This window comes from Perognathus longimembris, chromosome 1 (assembly GCF_023159225.1).
Source record: "Perognathus longimembris pacificus isolate PPM17 chromosome 1, ASM2315922v1, whole genome shotgun sequence".
NCBI classification, from domain to species: domain Eukaryota; kingdom Metazoa; phylum Chordata; class Mammalia; order Rodentia; family Heteromyidae; genus Perognathus; species Perognathus longimembris.
In genome coordinates, this window is record NC_063161.1 from 72853688 (window position 1) to 72879994 (window position 26307).

The 26307-nt window shown below is 51.7% G+C and overlaps 1 protein-coding gene across 1 annotated transcript; it reads left to right on the plus strand.

The window, feature by feature from the left end:
- Positions 1-9632: 9632 nt before the first annotated feature.
- Positions 9633-25914, plus strand: Eif4h (eukaryotic translation initiation factor 4H). The gene is made up of 7 exons (XM_048369375.1): positions 9633-9780; positions 19908-20095; positions 21168-21232; positions 21312-21408; positions 21641-21700; positions 24196-24333; positions 24413-25914. The coding sequence occupies exons 1-7, from the start codon at positions 9722-9724 to the stop codon at positions 24550-24552; spliced, it is 747 nt and encodes a 248-aa protein (XP_048225332.1). The 5' UTR covers positions 9633-9721; the 3' UTR covers positions 24553-25914.
- The last annotated feature ends 393 nt before the right edge of the window (positions 25915-26307 follow it).

Sequence of the window (26307 nt, forward strand, 5' to 3'; positions counted from 1 at the left end):
GTTTCCTGCACCAGAGTTACTGTAAGTTGACACAGGCACCAGGCTATACCCCTGACCCTAGGGCACAGCCTAGCTGTGACAGGTCAGAAAGACATCTAGACCAGGCCATCTGACACACCTGCTACTCCCGGCTCTGGAGAGGCTGAAGCTGGACCATCCAAGCCAATGGGACTACAAAGGGAGACCCTGCCCTCCCCCCAGACTCTATTGGCCCTGCAGGGGTTCCAGGTTGTCTTGGGAACCACATGGCTCAAGTAGTACAGCTCCAGCTGAGAGCCAGAAAGCTGGGCCAGACTTTGAGGACCAGAGTTCTAACCTCAGTACCAGGGGGGTAAAAAAAAAAAAACTGCCTTGCTCTGGGCACACCATGGCTCACACCTATAATCCCAAATACTGGGGAGGCTGAGATCTGAGGAGGATCGTGGTTGGAAGCCAGCCAGGACAAGGAGGTTCATGAGACTTAGCTCCAGTTCACCAGCCAAAAAAGCCAGATGTGTAGCAGTGACTTAAGTGGTAGAGCACTAACCTTGAGTGAAAAGCTCAGAGACAATACCTAGGCCCTGAGTTCAAGCCCCAGGACTGGCACACACACACACTCCTTCATATTCCATCTTTAGATACATAGAAAGAATGGGCCTAGAGGGGTTGAGACAGGCAAGTCCTTCATATAAGATCTTTGGATACATAAAAAGAATGTGCTGAGAGGGGAGCAACATGGAGTTATGAGAACAAAGTAGATTCCCATCATTTGAAATACTGGATTATAAAAAGTTGAAGGGAGGCTGGGAGTATGGCCTAGTGGCAAGAGTGCTTATCTCACATACATGAAGACCTGGGTTCAATACCTCAGCACCACATATATAGAAAAAGCCAGAAGTGGCGCTGTGGCTCATGTGATAGAGTGCTAGCCTTGAGCAAGAGGAAGCCAGGGACAGTGCTCAGACCCTGAGTTCAAGGCCCAGGACTGGCAAAAAATAAATAAATAAAAAGTTCAGGGACAACGTGGTCTTTTCTGGCTACTTCCTGCTGACATGGGCATCGAGGAGTCACTGGGACTGGGCTCTTTGGGGTCCAGGTATGCACTGGCAGGGCAGGGAGGTATAAGCGAAGCCTCCGGTTGTCTGCAGTAATAGGATGGCCATGACTTGCTCCCAGGTAGTGTCCTGACAGAGGGCTGGTATCTTGTTAGAAACTTGAAAAAGGTGAGATCAGGCAAAGGCTGACAAGGTGGCAGGACCAGTTAACATGAATGACACAGGAGAACACATCTGAGCCAGAAGCCAGAAAAGTTCCATTTGGAGCATGAGCCCATAACTGGTCAGAAGATAGGACTGGATTGGGGTGGTTAAGTGCCCAGTGAGAGGCCGTGGTCACTTCCTGCAAATATCAGGTAACAAAGGCAAGATTGTAAGTTCCTGTCCAGTTAGAAAGTAGTCAAGTATGGACATTAGATGGTCCATAGTTAACTATTTATCTCCCGGCTCTGGTTAATTTTGATTTTTTTTTTTTTTTTTTTTTTTTTTGGCCAGTCCTGGGCCTTGGACTCAGGGCCTGAGCACTGTCCCTGGCTTCTTTCCGCTCAAGGCTAGCACTCTGCCACTTGAGCCACAGCGCCGCTTCTGGCCGTTTTCTGTATATGTGGTGCTGGGGAATCGAACCTAGGGCCTCGTGTATCCGAGGCAGGCACTCTTGCCACTAGGCTATATCCCCAGCCCTCTGGTTAATTTTGAAAGGTCAACTCCATTTAGGACATGATACCATCCCTCTTACTCGGGGACTAGCCTTTGTCCTGGGGCTCTAGGTGCTTATTGCTGGGAAGGCTTTTCCCAACTGACATTTCTTGTCAGTCACAGGGTTTGAACTCAAGGCCTGGGCACTGTCCCTGAGCACCTCTGCTCAAAGCTAGTACTCTACCATTTTGAGCCACAGTACCACTTCCAGAATTCTGCCACAGAACCACATTCAGAATTTTGCTGGTTACTTAGCCATGCTTCCAGCCTGGCTGGTTAATAGAGGATGGAGTCTCCAGGGTTTTTCTGCCCGGGCTGGCTTTGAATTGTGATCCTCAGATCAGATGAATCTTTGCCACAAAAACCCTTTTTAATCTCCAATTAGAGCAACAAGGAGAGCTGGGAATGTGGCTTAGCAGTAGAGTGCTTGCCTACCATGCACAAAGCCCTGGGTTCAATTCCTCAGTACCACATAAACAGAAAAAGACAAGTGGCACTGTAGCTCAAGTGGCAGAGTGCTAGCCTTGAGGAAAAAGAAGCCAGGGACAGTTCTCAGGCCCTGAGTCCAAGCCCAAGGACTGGCAAAAAAAAATATTTTTAAATGGCATTTCAGTTAAAAGGTGTTCATTTGAAGGACCCTGACATAAACAAGTTAACTTTGGCTTAATTACATACTCATACACTCATACCATATGCTACATACTAGAACTTTCAGTGAACAGAAACAAACATTTGTCCCAAGGTTTTCTTTACTTCCCTCTTTCTTTACAGTTTGAGTTTAAAACAGTCCACTTTTTCCTTAGGCTTATGGGGCTAGGTTATCTGCAGAACTGCCTTAAGGTGATTGTGACTCTACCCAGCAGGCTGGAGGGGCAGAGCAGTTTGTTAGATTTTAGGCTTATATCACAGCTGACTAAGAGCAGGGCTAGGTCTAATTCCTTTTACTACTTCCATTGACAAAGATTTTTCCTTTTAACAATTGCAGTCAGAAAGCAAATAATTTTTCCACCATGATGACAGCTTTCATGTGTTACAATGAGATTGCTTTGAATGTTCACACACACACACACACACACACACACACACACACACACACTTCTGCACAAAAGTTTTAAGGCGCACTTAGATTTTTAAAAATTAAAATTGGAAGTAAGATTTTTGTAATTCCAATGGCAAAAGACAAATTTTGCCCTCTGTATGATAGAACCACGTGGTCAATGCTAGAAAAAGACAATGCTAAACAAAATACAAGGCAAAACTTAAGATTTAACCGTAAACAAACAGAATTTTACAGAATCACCATACTTCGATGAACATTGATAACAAGAACAGAAAACCTGGGCTGGGAATATGGCCTAGTGGCAAGAGCGCTTGTCTCGTATACATGAAGCCCTGGGTTCGATTCCCCTGCACCACATACATAGAAAACAGCCAGAAGTGGTGGTGTGGCTCAAGTGGCAGAGTGCTAGCCTTGAGCAAAAAGAAGCCAGGGACAGTGCTCAGGCCCTAAGTCCAAGGTCCAGGACTGGCAAAAAAAAGAAGAAGAAGAACAGAAAACCTTTAAAACAATTTTGGCAAAGCTTGGAGGAAGAGTAGAGGTCACAGGAAATCCCACTATGTGGCTTTTATCTCTTCCTAGATGTGTGTCACTCTTCAAGATCTGTAAAGAGAATTTGGGGAGGGGATGGCTTATCAAGTTTGTAAGGAGAGGGGGTGACACTTTTAATCTGTAGACACTTTTAAGGGGAGGATGCACAATGAAGGTACTGAAAGTGAATGTTTGAGCAATTGTATAGAGCAATCCAATGGGGAGCCCCTAGAGGAGTTTACCTTAAGGGAGAAATTAAGAATCTAGATTTTGACGTGAGTAGGCTCAGGAAAGAGAAAAGGAATGAATTCGTGTCAGAAGGCAAAAAGGATAGGTTTGTTTTGGGTATGCTATGGGATTTGGGAGGGTGGAGAAAAAGGAGAGAGAAGAGAAGGAAAAGGTCAACAGAAGAAGTTTTCTTGGAGCAGACAGTTTTTACTTAGAGAATCCAGAACAGCTAAAGAGAGGAGGAATGTGGTTACAAGAGCCAGGAGGAAGAAAAGACTTGGGCTTATGGAACTGCTGATCCAGGATGGCTAGCCTTTAAGAGGGAACCTAGACAGGGTCTCTGGGACCCTGCCTGCGTCTCACTCTCAAGGGCACAAGTCGAAGGACTGTCAGTGGGAATGGAAGTGATGTAATGGTAAACGATCTCCTGTCTGGAGGTCAGAGAGAAACAGAGAGTTGGGGGGGATGGAGATTACTATGAGGCAAGCAAAATTTCCTTTCTAGAGGAGAGAGCTGGGAAGCTTGCAGCAGAGAAGGACTTGGTGAGCAGAGCAGGAGGGGGACTCTGGAATAGAGATCAGGGAAGGACTTGGTGGACAGAATAGGATGGGGGGCGCGGTCTCTGGAATGGAGGCAGAGGAAGACTTGGGTGTAGGGGATCTTGGACCCCTCACCATTCGTTGGAGAAATATTTAAATCAGTAAGAGTAAAATTGGAGATTCCAAGCCTCATGTGAACAGTGGCCCTGTTTACATGATAGTGAGGCCAGATTCGGTAGACAAGTCAGTTTTCTTTTACTGTAAATCGGTCAGCCAAGAGTCTTAAGGTTAGACGGCAGGCATGCCAATGGGGCATCTCTGGGAGACAATTTGGATAATTTGGTAGGACTATGAAGCCTGTCCTGCTGCTTTAGGACTCCCCAAGGCTTTGGGAAGGTATAAATGGAAGGAAGGACCCCAGTAATTAGGAGAGGGCATCCCCAAAGTCCTAATTAAAGGGTGTCCAGGGGTCAGCAAAGTTAAAGAGACTCCTGGAGTCTCTGGGGACCCTGCAGACAGGAATGTGAGGGACTCCTGGAGTCCCCAGGTCTATGTCGGGGTGCCTCCACCCCAGACCCGGATGGTTACCTTGTCCTGAGGCTTTTAGGTGGTGGTGGGCAGAGTCGGTCAAAGGGCGAAGAGCCTTCTGCCTGGAGATCAGAGTCCAGAGACAGGTGAGGGAGAAAGAACAGGGGGAGAGATGAGGCCTTTTCTGGGTTTATGCAGTGGGCAATAATACCTCAAGCCACGCGGGGTGGCCATCCACGAGGCATGCACTGCTTATAGAGGCAAAGGCCACAAGGTCAGTTCAGGCAGCTGTCTAGCCCAAAGTAAGCGCCAAAGGCTCTGTGTTCCCAATGGAGAAAGACCTCAGAAAGAGAAGGAAAAAGGCTCCATGAGAGGCAGCCAGGAGGTAGGTGGAGGGACCCAGTCACTCCAGACGCTTTTCCTTGCCCAGGTTTTCAGCACGAAATGTTGGGAAAATGGAGAACAGGAAAGGAATAGGCTGGATTCGATCATCAACATAGCAAGGGATACAGACCTACCCGTGGGATTGAAGCTTGTGCCTGGGGACTGGATTTTGGAGTGGGTTTATATAGGGCTTAACAAGGAAGTAGAAAACAGACAATGGGTTCTGGTCTCTTAGGGGCCCAGGTTGATGTCCTTGGCCAGGCCCACAGTGGAATGCTCTACCTGGGATGAGGGGCCATGGTTCCCTGAGGACCAAGGGTGGTGTGCTGGGCCAGGCCCAGATTGGAATAAATGCCTGCGGACAGGCATGTGGTCAAGCTTGTTGTCTTGCTTGACCTCTGGCATGCGGCAGGAATGAATCCTTCACTTATGACAGAAGAAGGATAGGGAGGGAAGAAAGCCAAAAAAGGCCAGCATGGGAGCTGACTGTGGCCATCCATGCCCCCAGGGTCCCAGCCTGGGAGGCAGAGACAGAGGATCACAGCTGGAGGCCAGCTTGGGCCTCCTAGCCAGTTCTTTCTTGTCTTGGAAAACAAAACTCACCAGTAACAGACAAAGAAAGGCATCTGGAGTCGGCCACTGGGTGAGGAATGGCTGACTGGGAGGTAGGGGGAGCGCAGAAGCCTGAGAGCTCCCAGGCTAGTGTAAGTCCTCCTGCCTATCCCAATCTAGGGCAGCTTCAGTCCTTCCATCCCAACCTCCTACAAGGAGTCCAGCCCCACGCCCAGGGAGGGCTGGAATGTGGGCTATCCCACCCTGGGTGGGATTTAGGTCTGTGACTGGAGCCTGCAGCTTCCGGGGCCAGGTGAGCTCCTTCCCAGGGGAAGGCAGAAGCCACAAGCCATGGAAACTCAAGTGAACATTACTTCCTAGCAAATAAGATAAAATGCAGCCAGGCATCAGTCACGCTCACCTGCCACCTAGGGAGGGCAAGAATGGGAGGATTGCAGTGTAAGGCCAGCCCAGACAGAACAGTTGTGGTGGTGGTGGTGGTGGTGGCGGTGGCGGTGGCGGTGGCGGTGGTGGTGGTGGGGTGTGTGCCAGTGCCAATCCCTGCCCTGTCCTAGGTCTTAAACTTAGAGTCTGGGTGCTGTCCCTGAGCTTTTGTGCTCGAGTAGAGCTGTGGATCAAGTGGTAGAGTGCCAGACTTGAGCCAAAAAGCCCAGCAAGAGCACAAGGCCTTGAATTCAAGCCTCAGTACCCCCCCAAAAAAAAACCACCCTGAATTACTGAGGTTACTGGGAGGACTTGAGCAGCCGCCTCAGGAAGACTTGCTAGAAAGTGAACCCCTGTCTGGTCAAGGTCAAAAGCCTTCCCACCCCACACTTGGGCAGAGTTCCCACTGCCTGGGCTGGTTTTGAACCAGGATCCTCAGATCTCAGCCACCTGAGTAGTTAGGCTGACAGGTGGAGCCACTGGTGCCCAGATCCTGCTTTGCTTTGCATTAATTAATTAATAAACCTGCTCCTTTCTCTGAAGACTCTTTGGGTACTGGACTGGATGACCTGAACCTGGGGACACAAAGAAGCCTCTACTTCTGTCCCAAGAGAAGGATGAGTGGAGCAGGCAGAGCTTGAGTCTGGATTTTCATTTTAGTGTTTGAGACAAGGGCTCACTACATAGTCCTTGCTGACCTCCAGCTCTCCATCCTGCTGCCTCAGCCTGCAAATGCTGGTATTAAAGATATGTACCACCAGACCCATTTTTGGGGGTTTTTTTTGTTTTGTTTTTTTGTTTTTTGCCAGTCCTGGGGCTTGGACTCAGGGCCTGAGCACTGTCCCTGGCCTCTTCTTGCTCAAGGCTAGCACTCTACCACTTGAGCCACCACTTCTGGCTGTTTTCTATATATGTGGTGCTGGGGAATCGAACCCAGGGCTTCATGTATACAAGGCAAGCACTCTTGCCACTAGGCCGTATCCCCAGCCCCCCATTTTGGAGCTACCCTTTTCATTAAAAAGGTGAGCTAGAGAAAATGAGGCCTTCCCCACAGACAGTGACAAGCTAACCTGTCTGTGTCTATACCAGAGTTCAAAGCTCCCATCTCACATTTCTGTGCCCCCAAACACGGATTGGGATAGAGGGATTACTGTAGTATCTTTTTACTACAGTATCATTTCTTTGAAGTTATGTAATTCAGAAGAGTCCAGAAATCAGCTCCCACAGTGAAAGTCACATGATTTATGATGAGCATGCCAACACAACTCCATGAGGCTAAATGCAGGGGATGGGCAATGGCTGAGCAAAGTGACCCATTCCTGTCCTCCACAGCCATACAGGGAAGTACACCGCAGGATTGCAGCCTTAAGATATCACAAGATATGTACTCACTGCCCTATTATTATGTAACTGTACCCCTTTTGCACAACTTGTCAACAAAATTTAATTAATAAATTTTTTTAAAAATAACCAAAACAAAAAGGTCCCAGCAGAGTGGCCCAATAGGGAAAGCACTGGCCTAGCAAATCCCAGGCCCCAAGTTCAATCACCAGAACTGCCACCAAAAAAAAAAAAAAAAAAAAAATCATGCATAGCCAGGACTCAAACCAGAAATTCTAGCTATGCAGGAGGCTGAGATCTGAGAATCACTGATCCAAGACAGCCTGGGCAGGAAAGTCCGTGAGATTTTTTTTTATTTTGGTCAGTCCTGGGGCTGGAACTCAGGGCCTGGGCACTGTCCTTGAGCTACTTTTGCCCAAGGCTAGCATTCTACTTTGAGCCACAGTGCCACTTCTGGCTTTTTCTGTGTATTTGGTGCTGAGGAATCGAACCCAGGGCTTCATGCATGCTAGACAAGCACTCTACTACTAAGCCACATTCCAGTCCCATGAGATTCTTTTCTCCAATTAAGAACCCCAAGGCTGGAAGAACTGTGGCTCAAGTGGTAGAGCACCAGCCTTGAGTGAAAAAGTTCTCAGATGGTGCCTGGGATCTGCATTCAAGCCTGGGCTCTGTTAAAGAAGGGGAAAAGAAAAGACTATATTGTTCCTGCTTAACAAAGAATTGAGGGCTTGAGCAACCGCTTTAGGTCACCCAGGGAGGACGGGTTTGGCTGGTAAGCAACAATGCACATTCCAAAACACATCACGAGTTAACACTGTCATCATATTTAAACAGATGCAGGCCAACACTGACCTGGTCCCTTCATCCAGGTAGCCACAGTAGGTTCCAAGTAGTATGTTTGACAGGGGACTTTTTTTTTTTTTTAATTTTTAACTACTGGGAATTTAACCCAGCATCTCATGCTAAGGAGCATAATTATCTGTTTAGCCAAGCCTCCAGCCCTTCCCATTTCTTTGGTTTTTGTTTTTAAGCAGAGATCTTGATAACTTTGCCCCTAGGACTCACAACCTGGCTGCTTATGCCTCTCTGGTAGCCTGCACTACCTGCACAAACCTGCACTACCACACCTGACTTAAAACCTTTTTTCTTTTACAAGCTGGAGTACATTGTAAGAGGAAAAGTATATGTGGGTAACTAAATAAATGAGTAATGCAGGTGTTTATGATCACTTGTGAGTAATTGTGTGGTGTACATAACTGCACGCACTGTGTTTTTATAACCGTTAGTATAAAAATTCAACTTCCTCAGGATGCTCCCTCGCACCAGCAGCCCCTGACCCCAACCATCAGCAATGCGTTTCCCTGCAAAAATCACAAGTCACAGCAGGTGAGAGGACTTTTTCAGGACCACCTTTTTAATTTTTCTTCTGGTCCTGGGGCTTGGATGCAGGGCTTGGGTGCTGGCCCCTGAGCCCTCTGGACTTGGAACTGCGATCCTCTGACCCCAGCCTCTGCGCGCGGCTGGGATGACATGACTGGATAGGCCGGCCGGGTTCTGTTGTTTTTCTGTCCGTCTCCGGGTCTGGGCGCGGGCCCCGAGCTCTGCAGCTCCAGGCTGGTGCTCCACCTCCTGAGCCACCACGCCACGTCGGGTTTTCTGGTGGTTCACAGACTTCCCTGCCCGGGCTGGCCTCGAACCGTGATCCTCAGATCTCAGAGCAGCTGGGATGACAGACATGTGCCGGACTTTTGAGATTACACACTGGGGTTTGTCACACTTGTCCCCCAGCATCTGCACAAGTATGAGGTGTAAGGCGGATGTGAGCTCGGCCCTCTCTCTCTCTCTCTCTCAGGGCCCGGGAAGCCGGCGCCTCCGTCGCGCACCCCGTCTATAGCCCGCGGGGTCCGGGGATCCGGAGCTCGCGTCCCTCGCCCGGCGGTCCTGGGAGTCCCGGGGGTATCCGGGGTCTCAGGATCGGGACCGGGCTGCGGGAGCATTCGGGAAGCGGCAGTCAGGGTAGGCGAGAAAGGGGCGGGGCGAGCGCGGGGCGGGGCGGACGGGGCGGGAGGGGCGGGGCCTCCCGGGGCCGCGCGTTCCCGCCGCCACCCCCACCTTTCCCAGCCAGCACACAATGGGCTGCGGCCACAGACCAGGCGCGCGACCCCGCCGCCGCACCACGTGGGCCGCAGAGCGCGCCGGGCCAACAGAGGCCCCGTCGGCCCAGGGCCGGGCGCGGCGCGGGCGTACGTGCGCGCGCACGCGCGTGCGTGCGTGCGATTTGCGATCAGGCAGCGCGGAGGACAGCCCCAGCGGTGGGGCGGGGGGAGTTATATTGCGGGGTCCTTCCTCGCTCACCCTGGTTCCTCTCGGAGCGGACACGGCAAATGGCGGACTTCGATACCTACGACGATCGGGCCTACAGCAGCTTCGGCGGCGGCAGAGGGTGAGGCGGGTGGCGGGTGCGCGGGCCCTGGCTCGGCCGGATCTCGGGGTGCCCGAGGCGGCGGCGGCCCTGCCGTGCTCGCCCGGGGCGGCGGGAGGGAGGCTGCGGCCTGGTGGGGCCCGCGGCGGCCTACGAGGCGCCCTGCGGGCCTCGGCCTGGAAATGGCGCGCTCCGAGGCGAGCGGCGGCGGTTATCCCGGGTGGCCCCGGACCACTCGTCCTGTCCGCGTCCCGCGGGCAGCGGCGCGTCCTCCGTCCTTCCTCGCCTCCAGGCCGGGTCGGGGCCCGAGGAGCGGTGACGGCGGCTGGGGCCCATCCCCCTCCGGCGGGGCCGGCGGTGCTGCCCGCCGCCTCCGCCGGCCTCTCCGCCCCGCACGCCCCGGACCACTCACCGGAGGCCCAGAAACTCCGGGCGCGGTCGGAGGCCGCTAGAGGGTCGACTGCGAGCCTCCTTCCCCTCCCAGCTCGAGCCCAGGAAGGGCGGGTTTGGAGCGGGCGGCGGGGACACAGAGCCTCTGGTCTCGGCACACGGACACGTCGAGGCGGCTCTCGGCGCGTGGATCTGTCGGGGATGGGGGGCGAGTGGCTTCTTGACCAGAGCCCGAGGGCTGCCTTCCCCTTCGTTTCCCCGGACCCGGGGGAGCAATCCCGTGTGATACTGTGGTCAGATAGATACTCAGAGAAGAAGGTAAAAGCGGCAGCTTCTTCTTTGAAAAGAAAAAGAGAAAGAAAAGAAAACAACATGTTACCGGCTGCACGGACAGTTTCTGATGTTGAATTCCAGAAACCCGCGCCGAGTTTGTTTTTTGTTGTTGTTGATATTTTTGTTTTTGCTTTTTGTTTTGGAAACACCAAGAGGTTTGGGCCGCGAACGTCTTGCTGTTTGTCAAGGACACATTTGGCCTTTGTGTGGCTGTAACAGAGGATTTCCTCTCTGGGGATAACACCACAGTTGGGCTCACCTTCCAAGGTGTTCGGTCTCCAACCCCGCAATCTAGAAAAGTACCTTTGTTTGGTTGGAGAATGATGACAACCTCGCAGTCCAAAGAAATACCTTTGTTTCGTTAAAGAATGATGACTTTTCCTATCTTGGTTTGGGAAGGTTGGAACAAAGGCTTGCTTGGTGCAGGAGGGTGGATAGAAAGAAACACTAGTATGAGCTTGGAGTAGGTGGAGCCACCTAGATTTCAAAGAATATTTTATTTGCTAATAAAAAGGAAATAGATGTTGGGTGACATGTTAAAAGTACAGCCTTTGGGGCAGGTTTCTAGGCCTCTGTTGAACGCCAGTATTTTATTTTTATTTATATATTTGGTGCCGGTCCTGGGTCTTGAACTCAGGGTCTGGGTGCTGTCTATGAGCCTTGTGCTCAAGGCTGGCACTCTACCTTTTGAGCCAAAACTCCACTTCTGGCATTTTTGGTGTTTATTGGTGTTAAGAGCCCCATTTACTTTCCCAAAACCCCAGCTGGCTTCAAACCATGATCCTCAGATCTCACCTTCCTGATGAGCTAACCTTACAGGTGTGAGCCACTGGCTCCTAGCAGTCCAGTGTTCTTGAAATTGAATTACTAGGGGCTTTTTTCTAGTTTTAAAAAACAAGTTTCCTGGGAATACCTTCCTAAATAGACCCGTTCACTATGATGGTTTATTTGCATTCGGACTACTAAGTCTAGGGATATTTGTGTGTGTGTGTTTGTACATGCATGCATGCCAACACTGGGCTTGAACTCGAGGCTTTGGGTCATTTTTTCTCTACCACTTCACCCACACCTCCACTCCTGACTTGCTCCTAGTTAATTGGAGATTCACAGACTTTCCTGCCCAGGCTGGCTTTGAACTTTTGTACTCATCATCCTGAGAAGCTAGGATTATAGGTGTTAAGCCACCATTGCCCAGCTGGTGTCTTTATTTTAAAGTGCTACCTTTAGCAATGTTTTGTGTGGTGCATGCCTGTAATTCCAGCACTTGGGGGCTGAGGTCCAGGCCAGCTTGCCTGCATCAGATCATCTCTCAGACTACCTGAGTCATTTGCTGCCTAGCATCTCCAGCATCTGACCTTGGAATTTTCCAGTGGCTCTATATCCTTGGATAGTATGGCTTCCTTTCCTGTTAAATTTTGGAAGCCTGAGGTGGGTCTGATTTCTATATGAGGGGCTTCGTTGGGAGCCAGGTGCGGAGTCCTTGGCATCTCTGAAGCTTAGAGAACAGCCGTCTTCATGATGGTGGCAGTGAGCTGAGCTGTGTTCACAGTACAGATGTGGACGGTGCAAATGCACACATGGCCTTGGCATGATGAGAGCCATGAGGAAGCCAGCCCTGTGCTGGGCTCGGTGCTGTGTGCCACTTCTTCCCCTGGTGTAAAGCACTCATAGGACTCTGGTCATAGGTCACAGCCTGAACCTCTTCTAGAAGACACCACAACTCAGGCATCAGTCTCGCCATCCATCTCTGTGTCACAGGTTACCATGATTCAGGGCCATCAGCTTTTGTGGATGGATACAGCCTTCCTAAAACTAGGCCTTGGAATGATCAGTCAGTCAGCAGATCTACTGTCCTGCTAGCAGCTGCGCTTCATCCTCAAGGATGCTGAAGAGGCTCCGGGATGGCGCATCCTGCTGTCTTTCCCTCCACCAGCATCAGCTGCATTGTTGAACAAGCACACCAAGCACAGTTCCAGGATCACTGGGAGTTAATAGCTTAGTGCTTCACTAGATCATCTCTTGGTGTTTCTCTTTTTCCTCGGTGATAAAGTTCTGGATGACACTGGCCAGGATCAGCCAGGTCCCCTGAGCGCATGCCTGAGAACCTGCAGCCATATGCGGCAGTGCTGGAGCTACAGTAGATGGAAGTGTCCTGCAAACTTGGGGTGATGGCACACACCTGCAGTCTGGCTACTGAAGGGCTTGTGTGGAGTCCAGCCTGGCCAGCAAAGCTACACCCTGATAACAGCAGACAGGCCTGGTGGTGCACACCTGAAATCTGGAGGGCCCTGGGAGGCTGAGGCAGGAGGAGAGCGAGTTGCAACACCTGGTGAGGCGATCTCAAACAAAACAGAATTCTGTGTCAGATTCCAGTGAGTGAAGGAGCGGAGCTTACATTCTAACCTGTTTTGTTTATTTATTTGTTTTGTTTTTGTTGCCAGTCCTGGGGCTTGGACTCAGGGCCTGAGCCACTGTCCTTGGCTTCGTTTTGGTCAAGGCTAGCACTCTTGAGCCACAGCGCCACTTCCGGCTTTTTTCTATATATGTGGTGCTGAGAACTCGAACCCAGAGTTTCATGTATACGAGGCGAGCTACCACTAGGCCATATTCCCAGCCCCTAACCTATTTTGTTGTGCTGAAACAACATCTGAGTTACGTTACTGTTTTACCATTTTAACCATGTCAGGTATGCAACTGAGTGCACTAGTATACACCACACAACCTCCTTCCTAATTCCCTCTGTCTGGTAAAATCAGAACTCTGTGCTCAGTGAATCCTGGAAGTTACTGTTTCCTTGTATATTTTCACTTATTTCTGGGCTGGGTACCAGTGGCTCATGCCTGTACTACTAGCTTCCTAGCTACTCAGGAAGCTGAGCTCTGGAGGATGATGGTTCACAGCCAGCCTGCGCAGAAAAGTCCTTGATTCCATCTACAAAAGAAAAGCAAAAGCTTCTTTATATGAGGGAGAGCAGCTGTTCCACACCAACTGTCCTCCAAGTTTCTGGTTTTTTGTTTGGTTTTTGCTGGTCCTGGGTCCTGAGCACTGTTCCTGACCTGTTTTGCTCAAGGCCGGTGTTCTTGCACTTAAGCCACACTTTCAGCTTTTTGGTTTTTTGTTTTTGGTAGTTTATTGGCGATAGAGTCTCACAGGCTTACTTGCCTGGGCCGGCTTTGACCCACAATCCTCAGATCTCAAACACTGAGTAGCTAGGATTGCAGTCATGAGCCATTGGTGCCTGGCTTTTGATTGGGTTGTTGTTATTGTTTTTTGCCAGTCCTTGGGCTTGGACTCAGGGTCTGAACGCTGTCCCTGGCTTATTTTTGTTCAAGGCTCTACCTCTTGAGCCATAGTGCCCCTTCCAGCTTTTTTGGCTTATGTGGTACTGAGAAATTGAATCCAGGGCTCATGCCTGCTAGTCAAGCACTCCATCACTAAGCCATATTCTCAGCTCCTTTTTGGTTAGTTTTTGATAGTGCTGGTGACTGGACCCAGGGCTTTGTACTTGCTACACTACAGTCCCAACTTACAGATTTTTGTTATTGTGAGGTGGGTTTTTTGTTTTGTTTTGTGTGTGTGTGCGTGTGCGTGCACTAGTACTGGCACCTGAACTCAAAACCTGGCTCCTTCCTTCTCTTAGGGTTGAGCCACTGCTCTGCCTTTTTTGGAGCATTAATTGGAGATAAGAATCTCTTGGAGCCATGTGTTAGTGGCTTGCCTATAATCCTAGATACTCTGAAAGCTGAGATCTTGAGGATGCAGTTCAGAGCTAGCCCCGGCAGGAAAGTTGGTGAGACTCTTTAACCACCAAAAAGCCGGAAGTGGAACTGTGGCTCTAAGTGATAGAGCTCTAGCATTGAGCAAAAGAGCTCAGGTCCAGAGTTCACACCCCATGAGTCACTCAAAAAAAAAAAAAAGTCTTGGACTTCCTCTGCCAAGGCTGGCTTTGAACCATGGTCCTCGATCTCAGCCTCCTAATTAGGATTATAGGCATGAGCCACACTGGCTCCCAGCTGTCTTTGTGTTTTGTAAATAATTTTCATTTGTTGTTGGTCCACTGAGCACACATTCCTACAATGAGTATGTAAGGTATATTGAATAAACCAGTGATTAATACTTGTCACTAGTATGTTTTTTTTAATTAAATTTTATTGACAAGGTGTTGTGCAAAGGGGGTACAGTTACATAATAATAAGGCAGTGAATCCATTTCTTGTGGTATCTTACACCCTCATTTTTCTTTCCCTAGATACTAGTATGTTTTATTTATTAGTTTAGCCTGTAATCCTAGTCTCTTAGGAGGCTGAGATCTGAGGATTGAGATTCAAAGCTAGAAATGTCTGTGAGGTTCTTTTTTTTTTTTTATGGCCAGTCCTGGGGCTTGGACTCAGGGCCTGAGCACTGTCCCTGGCTTCTTTTTGCTCAAGGCTAGCACTCTGCCACTTGAGCAACAGCGCCACTTCTGGCCATTTTCTGTATATGTGGTGCTGGGGAATCGAACCCAGGGCCTCATGTATATGAGGCAGGCACTCTTGCCACTAGGCCATATCCCCAGCCCTGTGAGGTTCTTATTTCCAATTAACCACCAAAAAGTTGAAAGCAGAGCTGTGGCTCATGTGGTAGAGGGCCAGCCTTGAGCACAAAAGCGCAGGGACAGTGCCCAGGCCCTGGGATCAGCACCCATACAAAAATTCCTTCCGTGGATGACATCCTTCTTGGGTCAGGGATGTGGCTTAGTGGCAGAGGTTTTCCCACCCCTGTGAAGCCCTAGGTCCCTATCTAAGAACCACAAAGGAAAACAGCAAGTTTCTAGAAGTCTCAAAGCACTCATAAGTATTCCAAACATAAATCTTATATGCCCCGTAGATCTTACCGCACGTTGGGAAAAAGCAATGGTGCAGGCAGCTCAAATGCACGTGGGCTTCTGACACAGGGATGCAGACACTGGTGGTAAACTAGCCTCAACCTCTGGTAAGGACTTAGGATAAGGACTGCAGTTTGAATTGATGATACCACCGCTCTTTCCTCTTTCTTTATGAGTCTGGGCTCCTTCCTTCTCCAGACATGGCATCTTATCTTCCAGGCTTCCCGGCTCCCTCCTAGCACCACCCTGGGCAAGGCTCGGTGCTATTGTCTATTGTAGGGGGCAGTTGTGGCATGGACAGGGCACTTTTCTCCCCCCCCCCCCCCTAGTCCAAGGCTAGCACTCTGCCACTTGAGCCACTGTGCCACTTCTGGCCATTTTCTATTATATATGTGGTGCTGGGGAATTGAACCCAGGTTTTCATGTATACAAGTCAAGCACTCTTGTCACTAGGCCATAGTTCCAGCGCTTGTTTTTGTTTTTGTTTGTTGCCAGTCCTGGGGCTTGGGACTCAGGGCCTGAGCACTGTCCCTGTCTTCTTTTTGCTCAAGGCTAGCACTCTACCACTTGAGTCACAGCACCACTTCCAGCTTTTCCTGTTTATGTGGTGTTGAGGACTCAAACCCAGGGCTTCATGCATTCCAGGCAAGCACTCTACCAGTAAGACATATTCCCAGACCCTCTTTTCTTTCTTTTTGTGCCAGTCCTGGCCCTCAGCTTTTTTCCACTCAAGGCTGGCACTTGAGCCAAAGCTACACTTCTGACTCTTGATTGGTTCATTAGAGATTAGTCTCTCCGACTTTTCTGCCCAGGCTGACTTCAAACGTTGATCCTCAGATATCAACTTACTCAGTAGCTAGATTATAGGCATGAGCCTCTGATACCTGGCTGGCTGTGGAATTTTTTTCTTTGTGCTTTGGACTTTCATTCCTCATGGCTCCGCTTCCATAGTGTTGGGATTACAGGTGTGTGCTGCCATGCCCAGCCCTTGGTTTTTAATACCACAAGTGCCTGGTTGGAAAGCAGGAGTTGGTGCCACTCCCTCAGTTTGTGGGAAGGTAGTTGCAAGATACTTGGCGGATGTTGGTGGCTTTCTTTGCTGTTGATCACTTCTAGGAAGCATTCCTTCTAGGCCTGTAGACTGAGGATGACAAGGCTCTGCAAGGAAAGGCTGAGCCACTTGAGGGGAACAGCACATTTTTGGAGTTTTGTTCTTTGTTGTCATTGGATCTGAAATAGCCTCGTGGTTACTAGGCAGATGCTCTATCAATTGAACCATGCTTCCACCACACCTTTTATGCAAGTTCTGTGGCTTGAACTCAGAGCCTGGGCACTGTCCCTGGACTTCTTTTTGCTCAAGGCTAGTGCTCTACCACTTGAGCCACAGCACCAGTCTAGCTTTTTCTGTTCATGTAGTGCTGGGGAATCGAACCCAGGGCCTCATGTATACGAGGCAAGCTCTCTTGCCACTAGGCCATATCCCCAGCCCCCCACCACCCCCTTTTTGATAAGGGGATTCACTGTGTAGGCCAGGTTGGCCTTGAACTCATGATCCTCCTGCCTCAGCCTCCCAAGTACGGGGATCAGTGTGCACCATCACATTCAGCTCTGCAAATTGTAGCTGCCTTCACAGCTAGTGTCAGAGCCCGTGCAGTGGGAGATGGAGTGGCTCTGGATGGGGCAGACTTGGGAACAAAGGATTTACATCCCAGCCTTTGCTTGGAGACTGAAGTGGGAAGGATTGCTAGTTAGAGCTGGAATGGAAGTGTGGCCCAGCAGTAGAAAGTGTGCTCAGCGTTTGCAAGGCCCAGGACCCTAACTGACTGGAATGTAAAGATTGAGGTTTGAAGCCACACTGGGCAGGAAAGTCTGTGAAATTCTTCTCTCCAATTAAACCAGCAAAAAGCCAAAAGTGGAGTTGTGGCTCAAATGGTAGAATGCCAGCCTTGAGAGAGATAGCTGATGGAAAGACAAAAACCCAGGTGAGAGCTGGAGGCCATTAGTTCAAGCCCCAGTATAACTACACACTTGCACCCACTCACTAATGGGTGTGGGGAAGCCCTAGTCTAAGTACACTCTAAGCAATGCTGGTTTCCTTGTAAGAGAAACGCCTTCCATTCCATTGCTGGGTGGCTGTCCCGTCTTAGCCTGCAGATCCATGAGTGGGTTCTGACCCATGTGGTTTGGTTTAAATGAGGCATAGACTAGAAATAGTGTGCAAGATACATTGAATTAGGACTCACATTACTCCTTTTGTGTAAGCATTAAGTTGTAAGTAAAATTTGGTCAGTGCCAGATTTGGCCAGTTGAAACTGGGAACCTCCTGCATGGGCTTGGCTTGAGAAACATTTGAAGTACCTACTTGAGGCTGTCATTTGATTACAAACAACCCTCTTCTGTATTTTCTTTTTCCAAGTAAGAACAGCCCTCTAGTGATAGTAATTTTCAGTCCTCAATGGCTTTTAGGCCTACTCCATTCTGTCCTTTCTCCCCGGAAACTGGCATAGTCTGCCAGGATTCCATCTGGGTGTGACCTCCATGGAGGTCAGCAGACAGGCCTGGGCCCGGTGTCCCAAAACCTGCAGTGAGGATTGCCAGATAAGCGTCTGTTCCGGGGAGCCCTTGTCTGGAAAAATGGCTTTTAACCCACGTAGCCTTGGGCTTGGGCCAGTTTAGGTGTGTGTGTGTGTGTGGCCATGCTGGAATCAAATCCAGGCCTGGCACAGGGTCAGCGAGTGCTCTGCCGCTGAGCTGCATCCCAGCTGGGCTGAAGCTTCAAAGAAATGCATGACCACCGGGGAGGACACGGCTGGATGTAGCTTCTAGTCAGTTGTGTGTCAGCGCTAGTTCTGTGTGTGCCACAGAGCAAGGAGGCTATCTGGCATACGTGGGAACCCACTGGAGTGAGGACTTTTACCTCAGAGTCCACCTCCCGGCGCTCGCCTCGCTGGGTGCTGCTTTGTGCTTGGGTTCTGCTCTGAGGGTGCAGTTGTGTGGTTTACACAGCCTCCAGTGGGTGCCAGGTGCCAGGCAGTTCTTGCCACTAAATGCTAGGGGCAGGGGTTTGGAGGCCATGGAAGGTGGCGAGCACCCCCTTCCAGATCTGGCTGTAGAGTGGCAGCACATTGCACTTCCAGTTAATCTACCAAACCCTTTCCTGGAAACATGCTGAGTGCTTTGATTTTTTGCTCCATTCACATAGCCCTCAAACCAACCAAGCTCTAAGCCAGTGGAGTGGCCTTACTGCTTGGTGGACACTTCCAGCCACTGTTATTGCCTGGCTTCTGTGTCCTGGTGGTGGTGCAGTGTAGTCCATCCCCTCCTGCTGGAGGGCGGGGAGGGTCTTGAGCAGCACCCAAGCTTGGTGCGTGCACACCAAGCACACCAAGACCTTGGTGGGAAGGGTTGAGTGCAGAGAAGGTGTCCTACTTGGAAGTCTGGAAGTCAGATTTCCTGAATTAGGACGGCATGCATCCCTTGCAGCTGGGAACTTTAAGATGCAGCCTGCCCCTTCAGGGCACAGGAGGCAGCAAGGGGGTGGGGTCCCTGGTTTAGGTGTCAGATTCCTAGGAGCCAGGCCCTATTAGGGCCTATGCTTCGCACCTGGTCCCAGATTTCCAATCACTGCCAGCTGCTCCTGACCTGGGCCCAGACAGGGCCTCAGGCGTGTCCAGATGCCAACGGAGAAGAGTTATCACACTGTATTTTTTGTTTTTTTTATTTTTATTTTTTTACCAGTCCTGGGGCTTGAACTGGGGCCTGAGCACTGCCCCTGGCTTCTTTTTGCTCAAGGCTAGCACTCTACCACTTGAGCCACAGCGTCACTTCCAGCTTTTTCTATATATATGTGGTGCTGAGGAATCAAACCCAGGGCTTCATGCATGCTAGGCCAGCACTCTACCACTAAGCCACATTCCCAACCCTGTTTTCTTTCTTTTTTTTTTTTTTTTTTTTTTTTTTTTTTTTGCCAGTCCTGGGCCTTAACTCAGGCCTGAGCACCTTCCCTGGCTTCTTCCTGCTCAAGGCTAGCACTCTGCCACCTGAGCCACAGCGCCCCTTCTGGCCGTTTTCCATATATGTGGTGCTGGGGAATCGAACTGAGAGCTTCATGTGTAGGAGGCAAGCACTCTTGCCACTAGGCCATATTCCCAGCCCCCCTGTTTTCATTTTTGAGATAGCTTTTCTGTGTGCCCCAGCTGACTTCAAACTTGTTACCCTTCAGGATACATGAGCACCATGCCCCACTGTCTTGGGTGTTTTAGCCTGGAGTTCTCTGACATCTGATTTTATGAATGGGGGAGTTGGTTACAGTCATCTCCCTTTGCCCCCAAGTACTGGGGTTTGAACTCTCAGCTTTGTGTTTGTTAGGTACTCAACCACTTGAGTCATGCCCTTTTTGTGCTTTATTTTTCAAATAGGATCTTGAATTTTTGTGTGGGCTGCATGTGAAAGGAGCAGCTGGCCTATGGAGGGCAGAAGGGGTGTGCAGCCAGACTCCAGGTGGTGGGGATTGGGTGTCTATGGGTTCAGCCAGCTGTCACATGTGGTGTTGTCTCCCCCAGGTCCCGCGGCAGTGCTGGCGGCCATGGCTCCCGCAGCCAGAAGGAGCTGCCCACAGAGCCCCCCTACACGGCATACGTAGGAAATCTACCTTTTAACACAGTTCAGGGCGACATAGACGCCATCTTTAAGGACCTCAGCATAAGGAGTGTGCGGCTAGTCAGAGATAAAGACACAGACAAATTTAAAGGTGAGTTTACACTTGTGTTTGTGGGATCTGGAGGGGAGCTGGGGGAAAAGCTCTAGCCAGGCATGTCCTGGGTGCCTATGGGTGCTGGCACCCGCCACAGGTCAGCATCAACAGCTACTGTCTCGAGTACAAGATGAGCCTGGAAGGAGCACCTGTCATGTCACCTCACATCTACCATAATCCAGCTGCTGAAACGATGCATGTTACAGCTCTCCCCTGGGAGATGGAATGTGTGGAGGGACTCAATGCTAGTGCAAGAAGTGGGTCACCCACCCCTGGTTTCTGGAGGGAGGCTGTGCTCTAGCAGGCCCCGCTCTGTGCTCCTGCCCGTAGCCCTGCAGTGTGCTGCCAGTGAGCAATGCAGTCCAGACCACATGCGTGCGTGGGTGCGTGCATGCAGTGCACCCAGCCTGTGCAGTGTCAGGATGGCATGTCGCCTCCCGCATTCCAGGTGTGGATCTACCCTGGGGACCCCTAAGCGCAGGCAGCTATCAGCTAGCTACCCAGTTCAGTGGGGAATTCTGAGGGGACAAGCATGGAGGGCCAGGGTGCTATAACTCCAGACAGGGACAGAAGAGTGCAAGTAAGTGGCAGTGTCAGGTCACTGTTGGGGACACGGAGCGTGGCCTTGGTGCTTAGGCTCTTTAGCCTTAAGAAGATGGTAAGTGCCAGGGCCCCGGGTCTTTCTGGGTTGTTTTTGCCTCTTGGTCATACTTGAGGTGACCCCAGGACCTCATTCTGGCCAGGCACTCTACTACCCAGGCCCCACTCTAGCCCCAGTGCTCAGAGCACTTTGAGCATTAATCTGGAACTGTGACATCTAGCCCCCTCTTAGATTCTTTCAACAAAGCCACCACAGCTCAAGCTACTGCCTGTGATGCATGAGGTTTTCCTGCCAGGGTGCGGCTTGGTGCCCAGTGCGCCTGAGCCCAGGGGCCACCCCAGCACAGACAAGGAGGGAAGGAGGCCCGGTAGCCTCAGCTCTTCCTCTCTATCGCAGGCCCCAGGGCAGGGAGCAGCAGGCTAGCCCCTGCCTCCTCCTCCTTGGTTTAAAGCTGCCTCTGTCTTCCAGGATTCTGCTATGTAGAATTCGAGGAGGTGGATTCGCTGAAGGAGGCCCTGACGTACGACGGTGCGGTGAGTCCCTGGCGGGGCCCAGGCTCATCCATGGGTGTTGTGGGCTCGCCCATACTCACTGCTCTCCCTTTGTCACTAGCTGTTGGGCGATCGGTCACTGCGTGTGGACATTGCAGAAGGCAGAAAGCAAGACAAAGGCGGCTTCGGATTCAGGAAAGGCGGCCCTGATGACAGAGGTGATTGATTCTCTTAAGACATCAGCTGGCATGTCTGCTACCAAGACACTGCTCAGTCCTTGTGGGACCACTGGGAAGCATTGAGAGTCTTAGGGAGAATACTGGAGGTTCTGGGGGCAACAGAACCTCCTAGAAGGGGTTCATTGACCTCCCATCCATCACGTGACTTGTCCATGTTTCTGCAGCCAGCTAATGACTCAGCCTGAACTTTATCTCTTTTGTGTGTCCTCAGGAATGGGTGGCTCTCGAGAATCTAGAGGTGGCTGGGATCCCCGGGATGACTTCAATTCGGGTACCAGTATTTCCACTCCCCATTTTATCCCCCACCGCCTGCTTGGCCAACTCCCCTGAAGCTCGAGCTCCGTGGGGGCAGGTCAGGTCCTCGCCCTGGCCACACCCACCCAGGTTCTGCTGCTCTGCCTGGGCAGCATGGAGCTGTGACCCTGCTCAGCATCTCTCTGCAACTAGAGCCCAAGCCCAGAGACACCCCACTGCTTCCCAAAACAGTATGGTGCAGTTACAGAAGCTTACAGAGCTGAGTCCTGGTGGCTCCTTCTTAGATGGTGAAAGTCTGTTGTGGAGGCCTGCGTTTATCTGGAAGAACATGGAACTCTAGTCCCTTCACAGTGGACACAAGCCACTTTGTGTCCCCTTTCTGTGCCAACACGGGCAGGCAGCTTGTTCCTGCCAGGTGGCTCCACACTATGCATTTGTAATCGGGGAAGGAAGAAGAGGAACCAAGGTAGAGGAGGCACAGTAGCCATCCTCCCTCCCTTCTGTGTGGGATGCTTTCAACCCCACGCAAGCCTCCTCCATCTCCATAGGCCCACACCACTGCTGAGTGGGAGGGGCCAAGGAAGGGCGAAGTCAGGAGGCTGGCATGTGTGCACTCCCCTCCAACCCTGCTTGAGCTAAGAACACAGCTGTGGGGCAGTTCAGTCCTGAAAAGCCCTGTAGTCAGACGTGCATCCATTCTGTCCAAGTCAGCCCCATCAAGGCTCTGTCCACAGGCCATCCAAGGAGGGTCACCCTCCAGTGCCAGCGTGAAGTCTCTAGTGAGGTGACATCTAGAAGCCAACATGCTCACTCTGGGGGGTGATGGCCCATGCTGGGGGCATGGCTGTGGCAGAGCCCTTGCATAGCCAGAACAATGTCCTGGCTTCTACAATTTTTGTTTTTGTGCTGCTCCTGGAGCTTGAACCCAGAGCCTGGGCACCATCCTTGAGCTTCTTTTGCTCAAGGCTAGCACTCTACCACTTGCCACAGCACCACTTCCAGCTTTTTTCTAAGTATGTGGAAAAAAACATAGGAATCAAATCCATGGTTTCACACATCCTAAGCAAGCACTCTACCACTAAGCTACACTCCCAGTCCTGCTTTTTTTTTTTTTTTTTTGGACAGTCTTGGAGCTTGGACTCAGGGCCTGAGCACTGTCCCTGGCTTCTTTTTGCTCAGGGCTAGCACTCTGCCACTTGAGCCACAGCGCCACTTCTGGCCATTTTCTGTATATGTGGTGCTGGGGAATCGAACCCAGGGCTTCATCTATACGAGGCAAGCACTCTTACCACTAGGCCATATCCCCAGCCCAGTCCTGCTATTTATTTTTTGAAACCACAAAATGAAGGTTGAAGGTATGATTCAGTTGGTAGAGCTCAAGCCAGTAAGCACAAACATCAGCAACTGAGTTCAAGTCCCAGGCCCACAAAATTAAACTGATACAGCTAGCTAGGAGGGAGAAAGCAAATAGAAACAGCCCGCCTGGCTGGGAGCTCAGTGGCACTTGTACTGGGAGAGCTTGTCCTGGGCCCTGGGGTTCATCTTGGCCAGCTGAGGAGGGGCATAAATGTGTTCTATGGGTCTCAGCACAGACAGATGGCCTCCCTGCCAGACCTCATTCCTCCTGCGTGGTTTTTGAAAGGAGTCTTTGGGTTTGGGTTTGGTGGGTTTTTGAGATGGGGTCTCACTGTGTAGTCAGGCTGGCCTACCTCTGCCACCAGAACACTGAGATGTCCTCAGCTGGCATTGAAGGCTGGGAACTTGTGTGTGCGTGGGGAAAGGCAGCTTCCCAGTGAGGTTCAATGTCTTGAGTGCTAAGGAAGTAGCTTGCTTAAGCTGTAATCTAAAGGGGGCTGGGTGTAGTGGTATATGCATGTAATGTCCAAGCCATGTTTGCCTAGGCAAAAGCCTGGGGTTGGAGGTGAGGCTCAGTTGGTACAACGTGACCAGTGAGTGAAAGCTCACCTACGAACAGGACTTTGTAAGGAAGTGTCTTCCCCAGTGGCGGTCCTGCTAGTGTGTGTTTGGAGCGCCCCTCAGTTATTTCCATTCCGTATGCAGCCCCTTTGCCACCTCCCAGGGAGCTTAATGTGTTTCTGCCCTGCTTTGGAGGGTGGCCACCTTCCTTAAGGTGTGGTGGTCCTGCGTGTGACCCCAGCACAGAGGACTGGGGTGGAGTTCACTGCATTAGGCCACTGAGCATGTGGCCCCAATCTCCAGGGCACAGCACCCCCTAGGGGCCAGTGTGGTTGGGTGATGTGGCCATGGGCAGAGCCAGAGCAGCCATGTGCCCACCACAGTGCCCACCGCCCTGCCCGCAGCCCTTCCCACGTGGCAGCATCACAATCAGTGCTGTGCGGTCAGGAACCGCTGGTGGACCCACGCTCTTGTCTTCTAGCACATTTCATTACCATGTTGGTCCGGGACATTTGGATACTGACCTAGCCACCTGGACCGTGAAATGCGGGCGGCTGGGCTGGGGGTGGCTGTTGACACCCCTCTCTCCCCCAGGCTTCCGGGACGACTTCCTTGGAGGACGGGGCGGCAGCCGCCCAGGGGACCGGAGGGCAGGCCCTCCCATGGGGAGTCGCTTCCGGGATGGCCCTCCCCTGCGTGGATCCAACATGGACTTCAGAGAGCCCACGGAAGGTACAGGGCACCCGTGGGTATGGGTGGGCCCAGAGTCCTGCATGGCCCTCGTGCCCAAACCACCTCCTTCTCTCCCCAGAGGAAAGAGCACAGAGGCCTCGGCTCCAGCTTAAACCCCGGACAGTGGCGACGCCCCTCAACCAAGTAGCCAACCCCAACTCTGCCATCTTCGGGGGTGCCCGGCCCAGAGAGGAAGTCGTCCAGAAGGGGCAGGAATGAGCTCGCAGTTGGGAGGGAAGGGGGTGCGGGGAGTTGGAGCAGACCTCAGCCGGGGGGCCTGGCCGCCCCCAGCCACCATTCCTGAGCCCGACAACGCCCTCCTCCCTCGCTCACAGGAACAGCTCGAGCTGCACGAAGCTGTTAACAAGTGGTTTTTAGTAGCTCGCCTCGCCCTGCCTCCACCCTGCGCCCAACCTGCTAGCTAGCCCTGCTCGCTCTGTCCGCTTCTCTCCTCTCCACCTCTCTGCTCTTCATGCGTCTTCCTCCCCCATTGCCAATCTCCGCGGCTTGCTCTGGCTCGCTCTCCCATGCTCATGCACTCTCGGAGGATGGCAGGGGTGAGCAGCGGGGCCACTCTAGGGCCTTCCTTGTTCTGGGTGCTTCTCCAACCGCATGCTGAGTTCTGTGTGCCCATGGCCTCCAGCACAGCCTCTCCTGCCCGGGCTCTCATCCCCGGTCTCAGCCGGGGCCCCCAGGCTGTCCAGGCAGCACAGCCCTTGCCCCGCAATGAGACCTGGGGGGCGCAGAGTGGATGCCACCCAGCGTGGGAGGCTTGGCTCCTTCCCCTCTGCTCCCCCAATGGTCCAAAGCAGGGCCCCCAGCATGGAGGCCCTCCCCTCCCTCAGCAGCAGTGCTCCATCTCCTGTGTTCCTGTGTTCCTCAGCCCCCCACCACCCCGGGCCTGGAACCTAGCACTCGCCTGTCACCTGGTGAGCTGCAGGTGCTGGGCACAGCCCCCCACCATGACACTGGCCAGCACTACCTGGAGGAAGCTCAAACACCTGTGTGGGAACATATGGACAGCTCTGTAGTGCCCAAGTCCTGGGCTGCGCCTGTGGGAGCAAGTGGGGGTCAGCCCACCCCCAGGGTCTTGGGGGGAGAGGCCTGGGGTGGCTGGAGTCTGTGGGCACCAGGGCAGTGTGCTTAAATGGTGGCCACCACTGCCAGGCTCGGCTCTTGTTTGTCTTTGTTGCAAGGTCTCAGCAATTTCAGGAACTCTTCCTCCTTCCCTGCCCTCCCTCCTCCCCTCCCTCCCTTTCCTTCTTTCCTTTTCTTCCATATTTTTGCTTGCCATCATTTCTGCTTCTGAGATAAGAACCATTTGTGTAACACCAATAATTAACTTAAGGAAGACCTGCATTATGTGGTTGCAATCAAACCTGATGCTTTCAGATGCCCTACTTACATCTCCAGTGTGGGAAAGATAAGAACAAAATCCACCCAAACTTCCGGCCTTCCACATGGCCTTTCAATGAGAATGGAATTCCAAACACTTAACACATTCAGTGCTCTGACAGAACGTAGATCTATGGATATGGTATTTTGTGAATGATCTTTTAAATAAAAGAGAACCTTACGTAATGTTTAATGCCATTCTTGATTTCGGACTCTGGCTGCTGTGATGCTCAATTTTGGCTTTGGGCAGCTCATCCAGCTTTGAAGCATGCTGTCATTTGGGTGGCAGGCAGTTGAGTGAGTCTTTCTGTGCTGGGGATCAAACCTAGGGCCTGGTGCAAGCTAGACACTACTCTGGTTTGGGCAGCATGATCTGCCCTTCACTGCTGTCGGGTGTGCTGTGGCCTTGTCAGGACTGGTGTTCTCCATTCATGGAGGAGCTCTAACCCGCAGCCTTGGCTTGTGGCACCATATCCTGCCTTCTGGGGGCGCTGGGGATGGCTGTCCCCGCATCCTCCGTGTCCAGGGGGTGCTAGGGATGGCACTGTCCTGTCTCCAGGAGACACTGGGCAGCTGTCA

Excerpts from the sequence above, each read along its gene's own strand:
- Eif4h (XM_048369375.1), top strand. The coding sequence starts at position 9,722 with ATGGCGGACTTCGATACCTACGACGATCGGGCCTACAGCAGCTTCGGC. Across the intron at positions 21,409-21,640 it reads AGGCGGCCCTGATGACAGAG|GAATGGGTGGCTCTCGAGAA; the intron begins GTGATTGATTCT and ends GTGTGTCCTCAG. Across the intron at positions 21,701-24,195 it reads CCGGGATGACTTCAATTCGG|GCTTCCGGGACGACTTCCTT; the intron begins GTACCAGTATTT and ends TCTCTCCCCCAG.